We start from the raw sequence: 19477 nt of genomic DNA, 5'->3' as shown, positions 1-19477 counted from the left end.
AGGAACAGAAAATCTAGCTGCAAGATCAGTCATGTATAGGAATACCTCCCCTCACCCCCCACCCCACCCCCAAACAGCCATTTTACAGAACTGGACTTAAAATATCCAAAAATCTTCTGAGCAGCCTCTGGCTTTTTGTTTAATTTTGTTGAAACGTGGTCTCATGTAATCCATGCAGGCCCAAAGCTGCTGTGTAGCCAAGGACACCGCCACTTCTCCAGTGCTATGGTAATGGGAGTATTCCGTTATGCCTAGTTTTTTATTTGGTACAGGGAGTAAGCCTAGGGTTTTATACAAGCTAGGCAAGCCCCCATCTGCTGAGCCACATCCAAAACCTGGTTTCTTTCTTTCTTCCTTTTTTTCTTCATTCCTTTGTTCCTTCCCTCTTCCTCCTCCTCCTCTTCCTTCTTCTTCGGCTTTTCAAGATTCAGTTCCTTTGTATAACAGAGCCCTGGTTGTCCTGGAGTTCACTTTTTAGACCAGGCTGTCCTCAAACTCAAAGAGATCCACCTGCCTTTGCCTCCCTAGTGCTGAGATTAAAGGTGTGTGTCACCACCACCCAGCCCAAAGTCTGGTTTCTTTATCTTCAACACAGACTCCTGAGGGGACTTTGCTGCTGCTTTTGGGTGATTTTTGAAGTAGCTGGCTGTGCATTTTAACCACTATTGTAGACTGAGATATTGTCAAGAATTCAAACACCAAGATTCCACTTTTCCTAATCTTTTAAAATAAAGAGTGAAGTCTTGGCTGAGAGACAATCTCTTCCTCCCATGGCTCCCTTCTCTCCACAGGTGGATAAACACAAGGAGAACTTGGCTGCCATCATGATTACGTATCCGTCTACCAATGGTGTGTTCGAAGAGAATATCAGTGATGTGTGTGCCCTGATTCACCAACATGGAGGACAGGTCTACCTCGACGGGGCCAACATGAATGCCCAGGTACAGATGCTTAGTGCCCACTGAGAAAGAGATAATGAGAGTTTATTTGTTAAAGATTAGTTAGTTTTATGTGCATGAGTGCTTTGCCTGAGTGTATGTATGTGCACCACGTGTGTCCTTGGTGCTCACAGGAGACAAAGGAGGGCATTAGATCACCTGGGATGGGAGTTTACAGATGCTGGCAAAACACCATGTGGGTGCTTAGAGCCAAACTCAGGTCCCCTGAAGGAACAATTAGTGCTCTTATGCGTTCTCTTTCGGTTAGTTTGTTTGTTATTTTCTTTTAGTTTTTTTGTTTGTTTGTTTGGTTGGTTGGTTGGTTTTGATTTTTGAGATAGGGTTTCTCTGTGTAGCTCTGGCTGTCCTAGAACTGGCTCTATAGACCAGACTAGCCTGGAACTCAGAGATCTGCCTTCCCAAGTGCTGAAATGACAGGCGTGAGCCACCACTGCTGAGCCCCTAACTGCTTCTTAACTGCCAAGCCATCATTCTAGGCCCAGTTTTCTCCACCTTCCCCTTTTTTTCATTATTACTATTATTATTATTATTATTATTATTATTATTATTATTTAAGAAAGCCATAAATTTGGTCCCCAGCAAGGAAAACAACTCTCTGTGGCTTCGTGAGAGTCCCTTTAAAGACATGACACTGAATTCAGAACCAAGCTTCTCTTCCCTTTTTCATTTTCTTTGTGATGCTGGGGCTTGAGCCTGGAACTCTGTAAATGCTACCATGGCTCTGCCTAAGCTGACTTTACCGTCAGAATCTCACAGGTCACCTCAGTTTCCCTGAGCTTATAGCAACTAGAGGAGGTAGGTGATAGGGGCTGTGGTGAACACGGCAACAGTTTTAAAAAGAAGCATCTTATATTGTCCTCTGGGGACACTCTCTAGCCGATGGAGCTTAGAACCAAGTTCTGGGCACTGGCACAAGCCAAGATCCCTCGGACCTTGGTTAGACAATCCACTTCACCTAGAGTTTTAACTTCACCAGTTGAAGCCTGCCTGCTTGGGTTGCAGGAGTGACCGAGGGTCTGTGTAATGTAAATTCCTTCCTTAGTTTGATTCTGTTCACAACTGTACTCCAGGGATTGCCTTCTACTTCAGTATCCTAGGGCAAATATGTCTGTCCTCCGTCAAAGTGGCAGGACTGCCAGTTGAATATCGCAGCTGGGTATCTGGATTGTCTCAGGAAGACCAGCAGCCCCACCCCCCACCTCTTCAGCTCAGCATCTTCTAGGGTCTTGAGTCCAGGCCCTTCCAAGGAGCCAACCAGCCTTGCGCGTAGTAAATGTCCAGCCTGGAATTTGCCAGGCAAAGTGGTACTGGTGCTGTAAAAGGTGCCTGTTCAACAGAACGAACACGGTAACTTCACGGTTAGTGGGACTCCCTCTCCTCTCTTTTTAATGTAGACGTTTAGGATAAGGACTAACCGAATGGGGCTAACCGGTCAGTTGCTGTTTCCATAGAAACCACAGTCACTTTGACTCTGGGATGCCAGAACCCCCTTTTTCTCATTGGTATTTTTAAATCACGTGTGTGCGCGCATGGGTAGGTCAAGGGACAGCCTGCAGGGGTCAGTTCTCTTCTTTCATCATGTGGCTCCTGTGGAGTCAAAGTCAAGATAGCCAAACCTGGTGTCACACACCTTTAACCGCTGAGCCACCTCACTGTGACTGTCATGGAGGTGGCTCTGCTCGCCTTTCCTGGGAACACACAGCACAGACCAGCAAGTCCTCCCCTCATTGGAAGGGGCCCTGCCAAGCTCTGATGTTGACTTTTGCTCTTTCCCTTTGTGGTAGGTGGGAATCTGCCGTCCTGGAGACTTTGGGTCTGATGTCTCTCACCTAAATCTTCACAAGACCTTCTGCATCCCCCATGGAGGAGGTGGCCCTGGCATGGGGCCCATCGGAGTGTGAGTTGTGGGGTGCTGGCTTCAGGATTCTTTTGAAAGTAGGATGGCCCCAAACTTGTATTTTGTTTTTGTTTTTGTTTTTGTTTTTTTTTCCTATCAGTCATCACGTATCAATAATACCTTCATATCAAGTGCACTTCCAACAACCAGATTCAGGGCTGGGCAAGGCGTGCTTTTAGAGTGGCTCCAAAGAAAAGTGTGATTTTCTTAGTAGCCACGGTATTCACTCGGCCTCGCTGGGCTCCAGGGCATGCTTATTAACGGTACTGAGCAGGGAGCTTTTCTAAAGTATGAGGTCTCAACTGGAATGGCAGCACCTGTAAGTGTCTTGGATTTGAACCTAGATTCTAAGAGCTTTTTATTTATTTTTTGTTTATTTATTTATTGCTCTTTTCCTTTAAAAAAATAGTTAACGATAATATTGACAGTGAATTGGATGAAAGGCACTGGACTTCTCGCAGCTTTGATTTTCATTACATCTGTGCTAAATAGGGAGGAAACAAACTGTATTACTATCAATAATCGGGTGAGCTCACCATTTACTGAAGGAATGTTTCTTAGCCGTTGATAGCTTTCTCATTATAGTGAGAACAGCCTTCTGTGGTGGTGGTCGGGAGGGCCAGTGGTCAGGGTTGCTGGGAACCTGGCTTCCTTGCTTTTCCTTTTGTTTTGTTTTGTTTTATGTACGGCTAAAGAGTGTCCCAGGTGGTTCAGAGTGTAGTGGGGTGGGTATTCATGTGTTAGCCTCCAAGTGGAAGGCCGAGGGGCACCATTCCTCAGTGGCCTTCTCTGTTCAGTGGATAGCTTAGAGGACGTGGGGGTTGCTCTGAGGGTCCTCCACACAGTTCTTGGAAGGTGGTAGGGAAGGAAGGAGGGAGGGAGGGAGGGAAGAAGGAAAGAAGGCAGGCAGGGAGGGATGGAGGTCCCTTCCTTGTTATCTGTCCCCTAGAAGTGTCAGGTCCCTACCACCAAGAACAGCGCTCCCAGAGAACTTGGCCATTTGGCTCAATTGTATTATTTTTTGCATCATTTCAATGTGTCCTTTCAAACCAATGCAGGAAGAAGCACCTTGCTCCCTTTCTGCCCAGTCATCCCATTGTTTCCATAAAGCCAAATGAGGACAGCTGGCCCGTGGGGACCGTCAGTGCAGCGCCGTGGGGTTCCAGCTCCATCTTACCCATTTCGTGGGCTTACATTAAGGTGAGGCTTGTGAACTTGGGTTTCTGTGGAGAGGTGGGACTTGAGACTCTCTTAGAGGGGCTAAAAAAACGAAGGAATGTGCGGTTGGAGGTGGGAGTCAGTGAACGCTGCTGACGGCCGGCGTCCCTGCCAAAGCTGGGGTGGAAGAAACCTTCTAGAAGGCCAGCTAGAATTGTCTCATCTGTTCCTTTGGGCTCTCGTGATGGGTTTACATTTTTCCAGACACACTTAAGTTCTATGAATCATGTGAATGTTCTGGCTGCGTCATTTGGTTTCCTGTCGGATTCAGATGGCTCCGCATAAGCAAAAAGCAGTGCGTGAGGTCATTATGACACTTTGCTGAGGTCCTGGGGAGAACATTTCTTGGCAGCCTGGAGGATGAGAAGAGAGAATTGGGAATTTGTTTGGGGGTGATTTCAGAAGCGCTGCACTTGGGACTTGGGGAACTTTGTTCTAGGGGCAATTGAGCTTTGTCGGAGAATAGGCTTGCTCCCCCTTTGTCCTTCCCCACAGAAATGCTCAAGGCAGAGTTGATTTTAATCAGCTTTTGTTCAGACTGGCCTGCCCACCTCCTACAATGTCAGATCTGTGGTTAGGCACTCTTGGTTGGTCACTAATTAGAGCAGCCTTTCCAAACCAACGGCCTTTGTTAAAGGAACGGTGGCCGCTGGCGAGACAAAAGCCCAAACTCAGCTATAGAAATTGTGCCGGGTAACTGTGGAGCTGGCCTTCTTTGAATGTGGTGGCATTTATGTTTTTTTTTTTTTTTAAAGCTTATTATTTTCTATTTTGAGACACAGTCTCCATATATATATATATATATATATATATATATATATAATCACTAGTTTGGGAGTCTCTCATATCAGCCTCCCAACTGTGGGACTGTAGGCAAGGATGGGTTGCCGTGGCTGGCTGCTATTTATGATTCCTTTTTAATTCATGTTTTGAGGCTTTGTTTATTGTGTGTGTATGGGTGTTTTGTTTGCATGTATGTCTTGCCTGTTGGGTATATCAGATTGGAATTACAGATCAGTATGAACCACCATGTGGGTCTTGGAAACGGAACAAGGGTCCTTTGAAAGAGCTGCCAGTGTTCTTAACTGCTGAGCCATCTCTCCAGCCCCTATGATTCTCCCCCCCCCCCTTTCTCGGTTTCATTTTGTTTTTGAGACATTAAAGACATGCATTAAAGGCTGTCTTTGAGCTCCTAATCCAGCTGCCTCTGCCTCCTGAGTGCTGGCTTTACCAGCATGCATGCTTCATTTGTGATTCTTAATGAAAAGTTTATTGGAAGCAAAAGCAACAGTTCTGTACCCTGGAGTCTTGAAGCTGACTCTGAAAAGTCATGCAAGTCATTTTGCAAATTAGGAGGAACAAAAACAACAAGAATGAAAATCTCCGCAAACAACCAAATCCCCAGCTCCCTTTGATCTGTGGATCCTGTAAATATGGACTATTTGTACAAACATATTTGGGCTGGAGATGGCTTCTTACGTATAAAAAGTAAAGCCCCATAAGGCTGTTTTGGCCATCTGCCTAGAACACCAAACACAGCATGATTTTTAAAACTAAATAAGCAGTGTTTATCCAAGCCTTATCTTATTTCAGGCTGTTAATTCTATAGATATTAGGTGGAGCTTCTCCCTTGTCGTCTGCACTCCATTGTGGATGCTTTCTAAGGATAATTTCTCCCTAATGCCCATAAGCCCTCTGCGCCCCTTCCTGCTACTTTCACTGCCTGTTCTCGCTAGCAAGTGCTTTGGTCTCATCCCAATGAGAATAAAATCCCCCTGATGTGGGCTTGTGCTTAGAGCCATCAGCATTTAGAGAATGGTACTCAGTGACTCCATCATGTAGGAAGGCAGGCAGCAGTTGGCTGGACCAAGTCCATGTCAAAGTAAAGACTTAGATCATGAGGTCCTACTCCCTGTTGCTATGGTGACGCCCAGATGATAGTCACATGTCTTTCCCACAATTTTAAGTTCTCTCATTTGGCACATTCCCCCTTTCCCTTCACAGACCCAACCTCCACTCATTTACTCCTTTTCATGCTTATGGTAAAGCTTAGCTTTTACATTACGAAGCCAACTTTGACTAACCTGGGGCCACTGGACTTCGAACCACTGTCTTACTCAGTTACATATTTGGATATGAGGTCCCTCGGCCACAAACAGTGGTGTAATCTTGATTTTAAACGCTTTGCTGTTGGTGACTTTTGCCCTGTATGACAGCGGGGACTCAATCACCAGAATATGAAAAGATTGAACCTGGCAGTTGGCATACATGAACATGAATAATGTTCCTCATCGTTTAATAATGTTTGCGTTCCTCATCGTGGACGATGGAAAGACAAACCACACAAATTGATCTGATGGATTTTGACCAAGAGCTCATCAGATCCCTCAAAATTCTCATTACAGCTCAAATTCACAGGACATGAAAAATAAACATTACAACACTTCTAGAATGGCTCTCTTTCCTCTTTGGTGTGATGTGCAGTCAAATGGGCCCTGTTTTCAGCTTTGTTACAATGACACTCCCCTCTCCCCCACAAAAAAAAAAAAAAACAAAAGTAAAAGTAGTGCTTAAAGAAATAAAATTCTTCCAAGCATGGGGAAGACTGACAGATCTCCTTCCTGGAATTTTCCATTCCTTTTCAATCTGAAGTGATGGTGAGCTGGTGAGCTCCTTTGAATGAATTCATCCGGAGGCAATCTGCTTAGTGTCTTGACCTTTCACCTCACCCATTCGCTGGTTGATGGCTCTTTTTCTCTTTGTTGCAGATGATGGGAGGAAAGGGCCTCAAAGAGGCCACAGAAATCGCTATTTTAAATGCCAACTACATGGCCAAGCGATTAGAAAAACACTACCGAGTCCTTTTTAGGGGTGCAAGAGGCAAGTATCAACTCTTTTTTATCTTCATTTTTTTTTCTTTTGTGGGGGAGAGGTGGTCCCTATATCCAACCCATGCTTGATGTACATGTAATTTTGCAAGGTGGGAGGAATACTTTGATTTCTTAGACTATGAAAAGGGAAGTGTAGAGCTCTTGGAAATAGAGCCAACTTACTCACTACTGTGTGCAAAGCTATCCCATCCTAAGTCTGCACAGCCTAGGTCAGCAAGGGGCCTACACCACAGAGAGAGATGCTCACAGAAAACCCAAGAGCTGATCACTCACAGGGGGTTGTAGAGGTGTCTGAGAGAGTTGAGCCACTCAGAGCAGGTGGTGTCAGGGTGGAGTAGTTTCATAAGGGAAACAGTTCCTTAATGTGAGCAAACATAACCAGGAGCCGGCCAAGCAAGGAAGAGTTTCCTGGAGGGTGTGCTTGATTTGAAGTAAGGTAGGAGAAGACGGAGCCGGTGAGATGAGGTTAAAAAGAGAGCTTGGTGCCTTGAAGGTCTTAGAAGAATCTAGACTTAACTCCTGAGCCAGACCATCACCTTTAAGGGTTTCCCAACGTGAGGAGTGACACGGTTAGAGTCATTAAAGGCTGAAGGCGATTAAGGTGGTGAGATGGATAGGTTCCCGCAAGTGTGATCAGCTGGACAGTGACTCATTAATGTGGTGTGTTAGGTAAGCAGTTAGGCTTACATTAGAGGTACTGGGGGGTAGAACAAGACCAACCCAGAATCTATAGGAGGTGATGGAAGTAAGAACCAGGCAGGGGGACAGAGAGATGGTTTAGCGGTTAAGAGGACTTATTTATTGCTCTTCCAGAGGACCTGAGCTAGGTTCCTAGCACCTACGACAGGCAGCTTACAGCCACCTGTAGTTCCAGTTCCCGGGGACCCAATGCCCTCTTCTGGCCTCTGAGGGCACCTGCATAGGTGTAGCACATGCTGTATATAAGTATGTATAGAAATAATTGAAAAAAAAAAAAAAAAAGAACCAGGGAGATACCCAGCCTGGCTACTTCAGTCATGGAAGAAGAGACGGATGGAATATTGAGAAGGGTGGTCCATGGTGCCTGCTTGGGCCCTTGGTTCATCCAGCCCCGGCAGAGCCTGCATCTCCATTGCTTACGATCCCTAATTCAAAGGCGGTTCTGACCTTGTCAATATGGACCCAAGGGAATACTTGAGGGGGCCTGAAAGTAAAGAGAGGTAAATAACTGGAAGCCCTGGGTAGGAAGCTCCGGGAGAGTAGGGAAGAAGGTTGTGAGGTCTCCAAGCAACACAGCAAAATGCGTCTGCAGTTACTAATTAATCCAGATACAGCTCCCGGGCTGTGAAGTCGCTCCTGATGTGCATTTGCTCCAGTGCTTAGCTGGAATATTTATGTGGCGTGCTTATATAGGTGATGTGTGTTGTTCAGAAGCCTGGGAAATTAAAAAAAAAAAAAAAAGCACGAAAGAAAATTGGGATGATACTTGCATCCATCAGCCAGATAAAGCTAACATTGAATATCTTATTGTATCTCTCTTAGAGAACTAAGCTGACGTCACAGATGCAGTTTTTTTCATCTGAGTGTGGGAGGGTGTGCACAGGAAGAGATATACTCATCCTTAGGAGCTCCCGAGGAAGCCAGAGGTCGATAGAAGGATGCCTTCCTTACTAGCTTGCCCACCTTATTTTTTGAGACAGGGTCTCCCCTGAACCTGGAGCTGACCACCTCAGAGATCAGCTAGACTGGCTGACAGCAAGTTTCTGTCCATCTACACACACGCACGCATGACACATTCACACATACATGCTGCCTCCTTCATCCAATGTCTTTTCATATGGTTGCTCAGACTCTCTCCCTCCCCTCTGTCTCTTTCACACACACACACACACACACACACGTCTTTTTGTGGTTGCTCAGATTCCAAACATCATCCTCTCTCTCTCCCTCCCCTGCTCCTCACATGCACACAGGTATGAGCTGCCATTTAATGTTTTTTTCTGTCATTCCTCGGTCCTCCTCCCTGTGTAGCAAGCATTTTACCCACGGGGTCATCTGCACAACCCCACAAATAGCATCCATCCTATTTTCATGAGTCTACCGTTCTATCTCAGTTGTTTGCATTGTAACGTTGGTATAAGAATAACCCCTTATAGTAGTTTTTTTATTTTTATTTTTTTTATAAAAGATTCCGACTATTTCTCTTTTTTTTAGATAACTCACAGAGAGGGTAGGGATGCTTCTTACACATGTGTCCTCAATTTTCTCAAGAGTCGCTGTGCCAGTTATTTTATGAGAAGTGACTGAAAAACAACAAAAGCTAATTGTTAATTTCATGGATGAATGATATTATTGTTTTAATTTACAATACTTGGGTTTTTCTTTGATTTCTCTAGTTAGTGATTTAGTTGTCAGTGGAAGCACCAGTCTTTCAACCTTGGGCTTCATGTTTGCTAGGCACGGATCCTACTGATGAGCTGACCCAGCCCTTAATTTTTTATATTATTTATTATTTAACTTTTGGTGGCCTTACTAAGATTAAATTAACATACCTTTTAATACAATTTGCTCATTCAAGCTGCACAGTTCGGCGATTTTCTAATATGTTCACCGATTGCAAAGTATAGTTTTTAAAAGTAGGAATTAAAGTGACTTAAACTGAATGGGGGTGGTGGGCAGCCATGAGAGAAGGTCCTACGTCACCATGCACTTAGCATTTAAGTGGTGACTTTGGGCACAGAGCCTCACACTGTCCTGCGGGACTTAGAGTACAAAAAGATGGATGAAATTTCCACTTGTTTTGACATTTTACCCCAGAATTAAATTGCAAGTAGCATTTCTCATCCCATGCTGAAATGGGTTGGTGATTGTAGACTTGATTACTCAATCCAAAAGTTTGTCAAACCAAACATTGACTCATGCTGGTCTGCTAAATGCATACGTTACACAATTTCAAATCCCATATTTTGGGGTCTGAAAACTCAGCGCTGTGGTACCTTCTGGGAACTCGAAGTACCGATGTTTTCAATAATCACGTTGTGTTCCAATGTGTCCAAAAGCACTGTTAGAAGACTGATGCTCATCTTAATCATATTTGCCAACGATAACTCAGATGCTGGAATCACAGATGCCTCTGAGGCAATGATTTTAATGAACTCCAGGCTTGCCATCTTGAGCTGGTGCTCTGAGACCTGAATAGTAACCACACTGTCTAGGCTAGCGGCCTTTTGAACAAACAAGGGCGTGACAGGCGAGAGACAGGTAGAGAAGCTGCACACGTATTCTGCTACAATGAAGAGAAAAAGGAATTACTTTTAGGCAGGATTATTGTTTTGTTGATGGTGTTGGCCTGTCTCTTTTGTTAGATGTTTTCGTTTTTCTCTTTTCAGGTTTGGGTTTTTTTTGGTTTGTTTGTTTTTGCTTTTGATAGAGGGTCTCACTGTGTCGCCCAAGCAGACCCGAACTTGTGAGTGAGCCGTCTTTCCCAGTTCTGGGATTACAGGCACGTGGCCCCACCACACCCGGAAATGTCAGTAGATACGTAAGAGAAGGAATTTTCAAAGTTAACATGTCTCTTGTCTTTTGGGCTAAGTTCATAGTGTGTTCTGAAGGGCGTTCCTGTCAGAAGACTCTGCCGGCATATCATTTTTACTAATTTTTCTATATGCCTTTCATCTTGGGCAAACCCATTGCTGCTGTGCTGTGGATTCCTGTCCCCCAAGAGGTTTCCAGGTGGCCTTTCCTTTGAACCTCGAGCAGGGGCCTCATTGGCTGACCGGTACATGCTGTGACCAGGGGCCCAGTGGTGCCTGACGTCATTCCCAGGAAAAACTGGCAGTTTTTTGTTTTGTTTTGGTTTTGTCTCAGGTTACCACAGAGCTGGGAGGCTCTTTGATTACTCACCCAAGCTTTACACGATTTACTTGGTTCCAGCGTTCTGAGGATGTCTCTGTGAGAACCTCTGTATTGTCCAGAGGAGCTTGAAGAATCCCACCTTGCCCAGCACGACCCCACTGTCTCAGTTAGGGCTTCTGTCTCTGCGAAGAGACACCACGCCAGCTCTTACTAAGGAAAATATTTAATTGGAGCTGGCTCACCGTTTCAGGGGTTTAGTCCGTCTGTTACAATCATGGTGGGAACATGGCAGCCTGCAGGCAAACAGAGCCGAGAGTTCTGCATCCTGATCCACAGGTGGCAGGAAGAGAGACAGTGTGCCCGGGATGAACATTTGAGACCTCAGGGCCCACCTCTGGTGACAGGCTTCCCCCGCAAGGCCACACCTCCTCATGATGCCAGTGTCTATGAGCCTATGGCGGCCATTTTCATTCAAGCTGCCACGCCCATAGTGTTCAAGACAATCACGGCACGAGCCAGGCCACTTCATTTGGTGTTCCTATTGTCTCACCCGCCTCACTTTTTTAATATAACATTTTTATTAATTCTTAGAGCATTTCCTACATGCAAATACAATGCATTTTGATCATATTCACTCCCTTTCTACCTCCTCCCCCCAGTGCTTGGGTCCTTCTTCTTCTTCTTTTTTTTTTTCTTTTCTTTTCTAACTCGTTACTCAAAGAGTCCAGTTTATCCATGTTATGGGTGTAGTGCTGGACAATCTTACGTGGTCCACATACGAGGGGCCGTATCCTCAGAACCGACCCTCGGCAGAAGCTGTGGACTGTCAGGAGAGCCTAGGCTAGGAATGTTGACCGCCTTGACCTTCTGCAGGTCTGTGCGGGCATTCACGGCTGCTGCAGGTTTGTCACGGTCCTGTCAGGTGTGGGCAACACCATTGTTTCAAAAGCTCCCCGAGACCAGAGGCTCTTCCAATCTTCCCACCCCCTCCTCTTGCTGTTTCCTGCTCCTCCGACTTGGCGTCTCTGTCCTGGTTGTGCCTCCAGGAAGCAGCTGCTGTTTCAGATTGCCCCAGTTTACCGTATGCCTGGCAGGTCTGTACATCTTTCTCTTAGAAGCTGCAAGCATGGAAGAACATCGTGAGGTCCTGCCTCGGATAGCCACTGAAGCTGGAACGCTATCTCTTAGGGGGCTCTTAGAGAGAGAGGGATGCTCTTTGGATGAGAATGTACACTGAGAAAATAACATCCTAACCTCATTTTTGGAACGGAGCTCTTCCCAAACCACTTGTCTGTGGTGGCCCTGCAGACGGAACCTAGGGTTTAGCGGTGCTGCGTCGACTTGGTTAGATGGACTTCCAGCTATTGCCACTGGATCTCCATTCGCAAGATTCTCCTCTAAGCCTGCCAATGAATGGCTCCTCTTTTGCTGACAGCATACATTTCCAGCCTCAGGCTAGCCACATGCCCTTCAGAACAGTAAACATCACTAGCTGTCTTTAGGCTGGTGATGCATTGCCTGGGAGAGCAGCCACGGGCTCAGAGGAGAAAGGGCAGAGGCCGACACTGGCCTCTAAGCATCCTGAAATTAGGTGTTGAAGGTCTCAAGGATTTTTGTGATTTCTTTTTTCCCCTCAAGACTTATAATGGTTATTCTGTTGCGCACATTTTTTTCTGAGATTCCCTAGAAATTACCCTTCTAGTTTTGAGTTATTCTTAACCAGTTTCTTTCTCGTCATTGTTAGAAAGCATACTTTAAAAATAGGCAGCTTTAGTGTATTTATTCTCACACTGTCACATTCGTGTTTTCAGATGAAAGCGTTTATTCATTATAAAAAAATAATGGTGGTTCAGGCGGCCGTTAGGGGTAGTTAGTGACTGCGGTTAGTTTTGAAGGCTGGTGGTTTATCAGTGGATTCACTGGCTGAGAGTCAGAAAAGTGGGTTATTTGGCTTGGTTTGATCTGGTGTGCATGCTTCTGTGCTGCATATGTGTGCTATGGGCATGCACATGCCAGAGCAGGCCTCCCTTTGCCTTGAGATGGTGTCTCATTGTTAGAAGCTTACTGAGCTAGGCTGGGTGTCATGTGAGAGTTTTGGGTACCATATGTCTCTCTCCTCTTAACCCTCCTCCCCTCACTCCTGGAGGATTCAGGCACACGTTGCCATGTCCAGATTTTACATGGATGTTGGGGATTTGAACCCAGATCCTAATAGAGTAAGTATTCTTAACCTCCTGCCCATCTTCCTAGGCTGGTTAAAAACAAGTAAGGAAACTTATCATTAGGCGGGCCATAGAATTTGGGAAGCTCTCAAGAATGCTGATTGAAGCTGACTTACTTTCGCTGGCTTATTCTTTTAAAGATTTTCCTTATGTTATGTTTAATTATGTACATATGTATATGTCTGGGTATGGGTTTTGCACATGAATGCTGTGCCGCCAGAGGCCAGAAGAGGGGGACAGATCCTCTGGAGATGGAGTTAAGACGGCTGTGAGCAGTCTGCCATGAGTGCTATGAACCAAACTCAGGTCCTCTGGAAGAACAGGAAATGCTCTTAACTGCTAAGCCATCTCTACAGCCCCATCTCTAGTTCATTCTGATGGTTGGGTCCTCAAAGCTGAAAACAGAAGAGCATCCTGAGATCTGGCCTCTGACTGCCACCAAGTCTAAATGCTGTGTCTTAGAGGGGCTCTGAGGAAAAGGGATGCTTTTCTGATGGCTCTAGAAGGCATGGGATCAAGGCGAATTGACCCCCACAGATTTCAGTCGCATTGTTTCTACATGGACTGTTTGACAGTGCCTCCTTCTTCAGTTCTTTCTTTTCTTTTCTTTTTCGGATTTTGTTTGAAGACAAAGTCTTGATCTATAGCCTTAAATGTGTGATCCTCCTGCCTCTGTCTAGTGTTAGGATTCCAGGTGGGCACCACCTCATCTGGCTGACAGGGCTTATTTCTAATTCTTGGTCTGCAGCATGAAATTAAACCTTTGAGACTTCTTTGAAGAACCACATTAAATTCTGCGTGTGTCCTGTGAATATACTGATTGGCCTGAACCATAGATGCCCAGGATGGAGTTATTTAACCTTCCAAGTAAAGGGGCTGAATTTATCAGTGAAGCTTTAGCTCTGAAAAGAATTTGTATAAAAGGATCAGGATTGCCTTCAACTGCTGCAAGTAGATTTTAAGTCTTCAGAACAGACATTCCAGATATCTCCTGTTAAATGTTCCAGTAATGCCCACCCCCCAACTTCCTTCATCCATTATCAGGCTCTCAGATGTGCAGTGAACAAATCAGACAAATGTGTGAGAGAGTAAATGAGGTCTTCACTGCCAACTGTAACCTTATCAAGCTCTCTTAGCCTCTTAGTCCCCATGGAGCTGTGTAATGAGCTGAACTGTTGATATTCACATGAGTGAAACAAGCCGATACTCACCTTCAACTGATACCGTGTTCTTGAACAGGGTTTGTGGCTCATGAATTTATTTTGGACACAAGGCCCTTCAAAAAATCTGCCAATATTGAGGCTGTGGATATTGCCAAGAGGCTCCAGGATTATGGTAAGTGTTTTTTAATACCCACACAATTGTTCCTATAGGCTGTCTTAGAAGCACATGCAGTCAGGTACATGACTAGATAATGTATCCAAGAACTGCATGCCCTGGTCCCAACTGGCCATGACTCATCCTCCGTCCAGGAAGTGAGCTTGATGGAAGGGAGGGGGGCCTGCTGCTGCCAGCCCGCAGGGGTGCCAAGAAGAGACAGGGAGGACCTGATTGTCAGTTCATTAATAACCGCTGTCTCTCGCATTCTCATCAATTGTGCGTAATTCTGCACCATAGGATCATCCACTCATGAGGAGTCATGCCTGGGCCTCTCATTAAGATGCGTCAATAAAACTGCTTAAAAATGTCTAACGTACATTTCTTCTTAAAACAAATGATTAAGGAGCTAGGGAGGTGGCTTGGGGGTTAAAAGCATCTTCTGCCCTTGCAGAGGACCTGGGTTCAATTCCCTGCATGTGTTACCTGTGTGGTAGCACCCATCCAACCCCAGAGTTGGGTACCTCCCTTCCTGAGTTAGGGTGAAGATCCAAGAATCTATTTTTAGAATAGCAGGTGGCTGATTCCAGGTGCGGGAGCCACTCAGCAGAATATGGATTAAATTTGTTCACATAAGGCATCGAGGGCAGATCTTAATAGATAATGAGGTGAGTTTATGCTTTAAAGAACAAAACAACTCCTTGCTGGTTAGGTGACACAGATGTGTGCTTTTTGCAAAGCCCATTAAATGGTTTAGCTAAGATCTTTGCATTTTACTGTAAGGTGTACCATAAAATGCATGCATATTGAGTTCTTTCACTGATGGGCATTCTGAACCGCTTGCAAAATAAAACGTTCTGATGGTTGCAGTGTTATTCGAATTACATTAAAAATAAGATGGGGCTAGCAGTATGGCTTAGTGACTAAAGACATGTGCTGCCAAGCCTGACTTCTGTCTCTGGGACCCACAAGGTGGAATGAGAGCTAACTCCCAAAAGGCTCCCAATATACAAACACACATCTGCTAAATACATGAAAACAAATTTTAAGAATAAGATGGATGGATGGATGGATGATGAAGCAGACATCAGTGAAGAATCTCTAGGGGCTACGTGGGTACCTCGCTACAAGTGCTTTTAAATCACCCATGTACTTGAACATTTTATTAAAATAATGTTGGGAAGCTGGAAGGTTAAGGCATTGTGCTCTGAGGAATGATGAGACCTGCCAGAATGTGGGAACCTCTGTTCTCTGGAGCAAGATTAGCTGGGAGGGGCTTCAGCTGGGGAGATTGTGTTTCATCTTAAGACAGTGTCAGAGATGGGATAGGGAGACAGATTGCTGGAAGTCTACATGAGCACAAATAAGGGCCTAGGTTCAATTTCTAGTATTACACACCAAAAATGGTGCATAGATTTGTCTGAGGAATGAGGGGTAGGTGAGTCCTTTGCGTTTGAAAACTTATACAGAGGCTTCAGGTGTGATTGGTTACACTGTGTTTAAGAAAGGGCAAAGGTTCACACATGCTGATTCAGCCTCAGCTTCTTCACAAGGTAAATGGGAACAGTGACATTTGCTTGCTTCCTCATTAAATCTGGATTTGACATTACAACATCCCATCATAAAAAGGGGGTTTTGGTTTTTGGTTGTTCTGTTTTTCCTTCTGAGGTGCTGTGATTGGAATCTCAGACCTCGTGGATGCTAAGCAGATGCTCTGCAGCTGAGTGTCAGCCTCAGTCTAGAAAGATTCTAAAACATGAAGTGAAATGGAAACCCCACTCTGATTTTCTCCTGGTAGCCTGTTGACTCTCTCTCTCTCTCTCTCTCTCTCTCTCTCTCTCTCTCTCTCTCTCTCTCTCCTTGTCGTTGTAAAATGCCATATTAGGAAACTATACATTTGCCAACTTTGATTTGTGCCTGTTCTTCTGGTCTCCCTTTGCAGGATTTCATGCCCCTACCATGTCCTGGCCTGTGGCAGGGACTCTCATGATTGAGCCCACCGAGTCAGAGGACAAAGCAGAGCTCGACAGATTCTGTGATGCCATGATCAGCATCCGGCAAGAGATTGCTGACATAGAGGAGGGCCGCATTGACCCGAGGGTCAACCCCCTGAAGGTATACAACATCCCAGAGAATTGAAAATGGTAACTGGAAGCTGGGCATGGTGGCGCACACTTTTAATTCCAGCACTGGGGAGACAGAGGCAGGTGGATCTCTGTGAGTTTGAGGCCAGCCTGGTATACAGAGAGGGAGTCCAGGTCAGCCAAGGTTATACAGAGAAGCCCTGTCTTGAAAAACCAGAAAGAACAGAAGGAAAGAAAGACAGAAAATGGTCCCTAGGGAGTGTGCTGACCCTTCCAGAGCTCTCTCTGATGATTAAATTACTGCCCAGAATGAGGCAATTATGGGAAACACGGCAAGCAGTTTCTATCTTCTTGAATGGCAGTGGTGGTTACTTGGTTGTAGCAGTGACTTGGATGGACTTGGGCTGTAACGGCTGTGGACTCCAAACACGGAGGAAGATGGCTCCCTAGCTGGAAAACTCTTATCATTTAGCTGGATACACTGTATCAGACTGTCGCAGACCTGCTTCACTCACTCCCTTCTTGAGCTCTCCATATAAACACGGTTCTTATTGGCATAGCAACCACAGACCAATTTAACTGGTGTTTGATTCGGCCTGGGAATTTCACAGTGCCTAATGGCCCATGTGGAGAAAAAGTTCAACATTTCCCCAACCTCTTGCAAAACGCGTTATTTTTGGAGTGGTGTGTTCCTGGTTCATTGTAAACAATCAGGAGACAGCTTGAGAATACTCCATGGACAGCGGTTGCATCTTCCTGGCTATGAGCCAGAGAAAGATGCTGAGGCAGGCTCAGAACCCTGTCTGGAGGTGCTTTGTGGAGCTACTAAAAGCCCTTGCTTGAAATGCTGCATCAAAGGGAGGACCCCTCATACTGTGAGGCTGTGCCGTTAGGTGTGACAGCTCACGCTCGGTGTTGCTGTGTGCACGGTGTATAAACAGTGGAAACTCGAGTCACCAGATTCAGGGGGAGTGGCCATCACTAGGGTGGAGATGGATGGAGATGGATGGAGGGACACGTGGGCAGCACCGCCTGTGCCAGCTGCTTCACTTTAAAAGGTGAAGCAAGCATGGTTTTTAGAGGGGGAAAAATGCTCAACTTGCCCTTTGGTGGTAAATTATTATCCAACTTTTCTACTGTTTGACATAGGTCCTCATAAAAATGTCACTGACCCGCCCCCCCCTAGTTTAAGCAAAAGAGCAGCTTCCTGTCTGTGAGCTTCCATCAGCTCTGTTTGGGATGAGGTGTGGGACAAAGCAGCATACTATTTTTTTTATTTTCTTCATTTTTATTATTTACAATTTATTTACTTTGTATCCCAGTTGTAGCCCCCTCCCTTATCTCCTCCTGGTCCTCCCCTGCCCCCTTCCTCTCCTATCCCTCTTTCCTAGGGGAGAAGAGACAATCTCTGACATGAAGTCAGTTGCCTGCTCCTTGACCACTTCTCCCTTGTGGGGCGACCTAGCTAGCCCACAGAGGAAGAGGATCCAGGCTGTCCTGACAGGACCTGATAGGCTAGGGTCAGACAGTAGGGGAGGAGGACTTCGCCTGTCAGCACACTATCTTGACCTGACCCTCTGCCACCATTTCTCTGTCCAGATGTCTCCACACTCCCTGACCTGTGTCACATCCTCCCACTGGGATCGGCCATATTCCAGAGAGGTAGCGGCATTTCCCCTGGTAAGTCCTGAGCTGAACTCGGCTAACTGAGATGTTATTGTAGCCGATGCTGCCCGGCAAGGGTTTCCCACCTACATACGGTCTCATAAAAAGCGGGTCTGGGATGGCCCACGACGAGGATGAGGAACAAACGGAAGACTCAGACCTCGAGAGCCATCTGAGCTCATCCAGAGTGTCAGCCACAGGCCTGGGAGCCCCCAGGGACAGGGTGTCAGCACTGAGCAGCAGTGCTGGTCTGATGGATCAGCGTGCTCTCTACCGAATCCAGCGGGAGGTGGACTGTAGTGTGATCTGAATAAAGATTTATTACTTGTGTGTGTGCGGCAGGGGGCAGGGTTGTGGATGAGTTTATGTGTGTGCTGCATACAGAAGGCCCCGGGGGTGAGGACTTAGATTCACTTGGCCCTGAGTTTCAGGTCGTTTGTGAGCTGCCGTGGAGGTACTGGGAACTGAACCCAGGCCCTCTGCAAGAGCCATAAGTGCTCTTAACCAACGAGCCGTCTCTCCGTGTCTTCCTTTCCTTTTTGATTCTTATATGCAGAAGGCATCTTCTAGTCCCAGAGGCATAGAGACTCCAAAGTCGAAATTGTGAAAAGTGGTTTGTAATACTTGGGCCAGTGGTGCCTTGGGTTGTAGGAACACCAATCACTACCTCACCATTCCCCAAAGGACTCGGACCATCCCAGAACTTCCATCTTGTCCTTTTCAGCCCTTCGTGAAACCAGAGAACAAATTCTGGCCAACCATTGCTCGGATCGACGACATCTATGGAGACCAGCACCTCGTCTGCACCTGCCCACCCATGGGGGTCTACGAGTCTCCGTTTTCCGAACAGAAAAGGGCCTCCTCTTAGTCCCGTCTCTCCCCACCCCCAGTTCAAAGGACTGATTTGACGGCCTTTTCTGGAGCATTTGATGAGGACATTTGCTCTCCTGCACGTGGCTCACTCAGGAGTTTCGTATGCTGTATATTTCTGTAATCTTTCAAGGTAATGTAAGCACAGTTAGCATGGTGAGTGGTTGCTGCCAGCTGCCAGGTGGTTGCTGTTCACGTTGCCTTGACTGGGAGCCATTTAGTTTTCCAAATAGAAAATCTGGGGTGTGCTAGGAAATTTTAACTTTTTAATTCAGGAAGTTTGCAGAGGTCAGAGCCTATGCTGGAGATTCAATAGACATTCTTTCTGTTCCAAATAAGCCCCTGTGGACTGTGCCCTCTGAGGGAAATCCCAGGGCAAATGTTTACATTTTGTATACACTGAAGAATTATCACTAATGTGCCTGATCTGTCACAGCATTTCTGAGTGGTTTCCTTCCACTGTGTGGGTTTTTTTTTTATCTGCTTTTGTTAGTGTTCTAATAAAACTGAATTTGAATAA

The 19477-nt window shown here is 45.8% G+C and overlaps 1 protein-coding gene across 1 annotated transcript in view; it reads left to right on the top strand.

Moving 5' to 3' along the window:
- Gldc (glycine decarboxylase) overlaps positions 1 to 19477 on the top strand; it is an 83692-nt gene extending 64215 nt beyond the window's left edge. The window contains exons 18-25 of the mRNA XM_021647898.2: positions 792 to 941; positions 2744 to 2856; positions 3915 to 4056; positions 6843 to 6954; positions 14261 to 14356; positions 16281 to 16453; positions 18022 to 18102; positions 18812 to 19477. Coding sequence (XP_021503573.1) covers positions 792 to 941; positions 2744 to 2856; positions 3915 to 4056; positions 6843 to 6954; positions 14261 to 14356; positions 16281 to 16453; positions 18022 to 18102; positions 18812 to 18955 — 1011 coding nt within the window. The 3' untranslated portion in view covers positions 18956 to 19477. The remainder of the gene's footprint in view (positions 1 to 791; positions 942 to 2743; positions 2857 to 3914; positions 4057 to 6842; positions 6955 to 14260; positions 14357 to 16280; positions 16454 to 18021; positions 18103 to 18811) is intronic.

This window comes from Meriones unguiculatus, chromosome 1 (assembly GCF_030254825.1).
Source record: "Meriones unguiculatus strain TT.TT164.6M chromosome 1, Bangor_MerUng_6.1, whole genome shotgun sequence".
Lineage (NCBI taxonomy): Eukaryota > Metazoa > Chordata > Mammalia > Rodentia > Muridae > Meriones > Meriones unguiculatus.
Note: the sequence above shows the minus strand (reverse complement) of the source record. Positions and strands in the feature narration are given on the sequence as shown.